The sequence below is a fragment of the Ochotona princeps genome, chromosome 9 (assembly GCF_030435755.1).
Source record: "Ochotona princeps isolate mOchPri1 chromosome 9, mOchPri1.hap1, whole genome shotgun sequence".
NCBI classification, from domain to species: Eukaryota; Metazoa; Chordata; class Mammalia; order Lagomorpha; family Ochotonidae; genus Ochotona; species Ochotona princeps.
The window spans coordinates 2,244,987-2,250,514 of record NC_080840.1 but is presented as its reverse complement, the minus strand read 5'-3'; the positions used below and the strand labels follow the sequence as shown (position 1 = coordinate 2,250,514).

At 55.4% G+C, this 5,528-nt stretch overlaps 1 protein-coding gene across 1 annotated transcript; it reads left to right on the top strand.

Annotated features, from left to right (window-relative positions):
- The first annotated feature begins 4,322 nt into the window (after positions 1-4,322).
- LOC101535596 (large ribosomal subunit protein bL34m) lies at positions 4,323-4,568 on the top strand. Its single transcript, XM_004580846.2, is given in 1 exon segment — positions 4,323-4,568. A coding segment is annotated over 1 exon segment (246 nt).
- Positions 4,569-5,528: the final 960 nt, after the last annotated feature.

The following is a 5,528-nucleotide window of genomic DNA, read 5'->3' as shown; positions in this document are numbered from 1 at the left end:
TTGGGGCACTGTTTTTTAAAATGTCCAGGCTGTCCACATCTGAAACAGGTTTTGGGAGGCGCCCTAGGGTGGGGCTGAGGGTGTTGAACAGCGGCTGCTATCACTTGCCCAAGGGCATGGGTGGAGTCAATATGTCTGCAAATTTTAAGATAATCATGCAGGGACTTATCTCGGTGGAACCTCCAGATGTTGGGAACGCCCTCGTCGCCACGTACCCCGAGCCGAGCGGAGGGACTAGGGTTGCAACGCAGACAACGCAGAGAGACAAGACAAGGCAACACGCAGTACACCGAATGCCGATCGATGACAGATTGATTGATCTTTATTGCAACTCCAGACTTTCTTTTATACTCTGCTTAGCTCCTCCCAGTAGTGGCCACCCTAAATCCCTTCAGTTCCTCCCAGTAGTGGCAACCCTAAATCCCTTCAGTTCCTCCCAGTGTTTATCCAATCCTCTCGTGGCCACCCTAAATCCCTTGAGTTTTATCCAATCCCCTGGCAGATAACTTGACAAATAGGAAGCAGGAACTTGCGGTTAAGCCAGTGGCTATATGTATCAGGCCAAAATTACCAATCCTGTTATGCTCTGAGAAACAAGCTAAGCTGTGGAGTTAATCCTTGGGAGACCGGGGCCTGCAACACAGCCTCTGCTCTTCCCGTGGCTAGCCCCTTTGCACCTCTGCCTCCCACATAGTGCCAGAGGCACAGATGAAGAAAGAGCTGGAAGCAGCCCCTGGGACCAGCAAGCGGCAGCGACCAGAGCTGAGCATGCTAAGAGCAAACTGAGGGCCAGGTCTTCTCCATCCCAGGGCCATCTGCTGCTCAAGGGGACTCAGACTGAGTCCCAGGGATGTGGTCCGGGCAGTTCACAGCCAGAGTAGGGGCCTCTCTCGCTAAGGCGACGCACCCTCTGGTGGGGGCAGGGGATGGATCCCAAGGTTGTCACACAGCGCGGGCTGGTGGACTTCTCTGCTGTGTGCATGCGACGTCGGAGGCAGGGTAGGTTCATAAGTTTTAACCCCACAGAGTTGTTGCAGTAGGAATGGCTGTGGTAAGAAGCACTCACAAGGCAGGTGCCTATGTGTCTATGCACATACACATACACGGATATGCTCGTGTGTGTGCGTACGTCATTACATACTAAAAGCTGATCCAAAACCTTTTTAGGATGCTCTAATTACGTTCATTGTGCAGACTAGGTGTCTAGGATATGATAATCTTAACAGAGACAATAATAATGATGACATTAACAGATGTCCTTGGATAAGAACCTAATAGAGTAGCTTTGCCACAAATCATAACAAACACCAAACTGCACCGTCACTGCCCACTTCCTTCTCTGGGCTGTGCCCATCGTGTGGGGGAAGGTTGCCCGGGAGCGGGTGCACAGGTGCAGGTGGACATGCACTGAGGGGCACGCTCTGCAGGGATGCTGCAATTCTGCCCCTGTGGGCAGATCCCTGAGAAGAGACATGTGGAGAGGAAGGCAGTACAACAGGGCCCTGTGCCATCATCCAGGCCTGAGGAGCTAGCAGCAGCAGCAGAGGGCTGGGCACCGGCTCAGAAAGGTGCCCGTGTCCCTGGGAGGTGACTGTCCAGTGTGGCCCAAACCAGACCCAGGTCTGCATCCCAGGAGCCTGCTGGGCCAGCTCTCCTGTCAGCCAGGGTGGGAGGGAGGAGGGGAGGAGGGCAAGGATTCATGTCCAGGAAGCTGAGAGGTGTGAAGAGACAATCTCAGGCTGGCTCTGAGAGTGGACGGCTGTTCGATCACCTCCTTGCCAATTCTCTTCTCATTTCAAGGTGATGATGACATCTCAGGTGGTGAAGTCATTTCTCAGAATTTAATCTGTGCCATTTGGGACCGGCCTGGGCAGTGTAGGCGGATGGGGAGGAGGGAGACCAAGAGGGGGCAGCAGGGGCACGGTCACCAGAGAACCTGGGACCCAGTTAAGGGCACCTGGGGCCCTCTGACTCCTCTTCATCCCAGGGACCTTCCCCTTTCTCCCTGAATAGAGAGTTCCATGCCCTTGGAATTGGGTCCTGGAAAGGCTTCAGCATCATGGTGTGGCCTTGCTGCAGAAGATGCTGGAGGAGATAGAAATGTGTTGGGAACTGCAATCCGAGTGCCGCTGCACGTGTGGCCCAGGAGGGAGAAACGTCTGAGCGCCAGAACCTGGGTGAGTCCCGGGCATGACCAAGGGTGTCGTTGTTGGCCCTGCTCTGGGAACGTGATGAGCATGTTCCTTCCAGCCCCACATGTGAGAAGCAGGTGCAAGCAGACTAAAATGGGCTCCAGTGCCACCCAAGCAAGGACTCATGATCTCATCTTTCAGATGGTGAGTGGCTCCACCGTCATGGGCAGCACAGAGCTGGGAAGGGGGACAAGTTCACCCAGAGTCCCAGACCCAGGCCTTCTGCAGTATCCTTAAGTTTTTTGTAACTTGCCTGGTGCCATGGTAAGAACTGACATGATGGCACAAGCCAGCGCCCTCAGGGTCCCACTTCTGGGAAGTCTCTCAGGTTTGCCTCCAAAGGGTCCTGTGCGAGCTGGAATTCTGTGGAGCTGGGCAGGATGCAGACCCAGCTCCAGCCACTCTGGATGCCCAGGAGGGGGCAGCAAAAGGCTGTCCAGGGACTGCGTCCACCTCTGCAGTGAGGAGCAACCTGAGCCTGTCTGGCATGGGCTATGTGGGCCTGGAAATGGAGCATCAGTGCCAAGACCTGAGGCTGTTAGGTTAGACAGCCACACCTTGCTGGAAAGAGGGGTGTGCACCTGCAGAAACTGGTTTTCACAAGGGAAGCCAGGCTCTCTGGGGCCTTGGCACATTCTGCAGATGCAGTAGCGGAGACTTGTGAGTAAGGGCCCTCCCGTTATGTTTTCCCAGGCCAAACAACTCGAGCTAGGCTAGAGCTCAACATGGAACATGGGAGGGTTTGCGGTGTCCACCACCAGAGGACATTTGTTGTTTAAATGAATTGATTCAGGTGCCCTGTTCAGTGTGAAGCCTGCCCAAGACTCAATGTAGATTAGATGCTAACGGGTAGTGTCACCTGTTAGAATTATGGAGATACCTGTGGTTTAATGAGCAGGCACTGGGCTAGATGTCATGTCAGGGGTAAGTGGGGGTATTCACAGAGCTCAGGTGGGCAAGGGCCCCCAGAGGAGCAGGTGTGCAGGAAGAGGAGGTGACGGTGGAGGAAAAGGGCATCCAGGGACCAGTGCAGGGAAACTAAGGGTGTGAGTCATCGAGGGACAGGAGAGAGCCACAGCTATGAGCAGTGTATGAGTGGGTTGGATTCGTGTCGAAGAAGAGGAGAGGCCAAGACAGGACCTCTAGCAGCTCTGGCATCAAAGATGTCGAGGCGGGGAGGGAAGCCAGGCAGGTGGGAGGAGGACAGGTAAGGGAGCCAGGAAGGGCAGGTGTCTAAGAGGTCAGACAGGGTGGGGCTGGAAAAGGGAGGCACTGGGTGACTTCCCAGCAGCAGTCTCAGTGGGGCAGTGAGCACATGGCTGGGGAGTGGACAGATGGAGACAGGTGGGGAGGGGCACCGAGGTGGACAGAAAAACAGAGCCTGAGTGCTGCAAGCGCTTGCAAGCCTGTGATTTGTTTCTGAGACTTCACCAATCAACCAGTGACAGCAGCTGCTGCTGCACAGTGCTTGCTAAGCCGTGGGTCTCTGTGCCAGGACTGTGACCTGTGGTGGCAGCCAGCGAGCTCCCGGGGTGCTGTGTTCCACAGAGGCCTGAGCCCAGTGTGGTCATGAGGACTCCTTGGGATGGGGTCCTCCAGCACGCAGCTGACCCACTGCTTCTCTGGGGAGCCGGTCCAGGGGCCCCCCTCAGAGCCCAAGCCAATGGGATCCACGCGGTAATAGACTTTCAGCCTCCCAAACTAGGCACTAAAGACTCCTTCCTTGGTAACGCACTGTGCCTCAGGCATTCTGTTACAGAGCAGAGAGGCGCTGGCAGCGTGAGCGACTAGTGTTTAGGTCTCATGGGTGGTAAGGCTTCCAAGCAGGCAGGTCAGCTGCCATTCCCACCTTCCAAGATGGCTGAGCCGATCTGTCCGGCGTCAGTGAGATGAATTCCCTGTGCTCCTACGTGCTGTGCAGACACGTCCATTGACACAGAGTGAATTCCTGTCTTGGACGTTTCAAGGATTTCAAGGATAGCCGATTGCCAAGAATTACAGAGTATACACAGTAGCAAGCTTTGTTTTAGATGAGGGGCTATTTTGCTTCACATTGCTTATTTATTTAAAGGTTTATCTATTTATTTGAAAGATTTAAGCGTTCCCTAATGGTGGCGTGAGCGGCCCGACATGGCTCTCTGGGTGGGCGCCGGGTCGGCCACCCTGCTGGCTGGCAGGTGCCTCCTGCAGCCTGGGCCGAGCGGCGGCCTCCTGGGCGCGCTGTCCACCCGCGGCAAGGCCCGCGGCAACGAGTACCAGCCCAGTAACCTGAAACGCAAGCACAAGCACAGCTGGGTCCGGCTCCTGAGCACGGCAGCCGGTGTGCAGGTGCTGCTGCGCCGCATGCTCAAGGGCCACAAGTAGCTGAGCCACTGAGGGCCAGCTGGCAGCCGTGCGCGGGGACCCCTGAGCCCTCTTGCAGCCTGCGGGGACCCCGAGCTCGCCCTGCAGCCCACGAGGACCTCCCCAGCCCTCCTGCAGCCCACGGGGACCCCCGTGCCCTCCTGCAGCCCACGGGGACCCCAGAACCCGCCCTGCAGCCCACGGGGACTCCCGAACCTGCCCTGCAGCCCGTGGGACCCCTGAACCCACCCTGCAGTCCGTGGGGACCACTGGAACGCAGCCCTGCAGCCTGCAGGGAACCTGGAACTCACCCTGCAGCCCGCGGGGACCCCAGTACCAGCCTGACCACTGACCACCCTGTAAATCAATATAAAAAAAAAGAAGAAGAAAGGAAGATTTACTGAGGAGGTGAGAGAGAGAGAGAGAGAGAGAGAGAGAGAGAGAGAGAGATCCTTTGCTTGTTACTCTCTAAACGGCTGCAGTACCTCAGGCTGTTCCGGATCAAGACCAGGGTCCAGGAGCTTCATTTGGTCTCCAGTGTAGGTGGCAGGGCCCCAAGCACTTGGGTCATCTTCTGCTGCTTTCCCAGGCACATGAGCCAGGAGCTGAATCTGAAGTGGAGCAGCTGGGACTCGAAGCAGCCCCATACAGGCAGCAGCAAAACTCACTACTATTTATGTTTCAATGCACACACAGGAGGTACCCGAGAGAGGCAGGGAGCCCTGGTGCCAGCCTCATCCTTTTTCCTTGTGTCTTGGATGGATCTTGGATTTGCATGGATGTTCATTTATTCCTTTACCTTTTTTTTTAAAATTAGAATGTTTTTTAGCCAGTAAGTGTGGCCTAGGAAAGCACTGCTTTGTATTCAGAACAAAGAAGGAAGCCCCCACTACTTCAGTTTTGGAGAAACTTGTTACTCATCTTCTCCTGTGCTACATTTCTTTCTTTTTGCACTTTGATGAAAACACTTGCTGTGGCTTGTTTCTAAGCAGG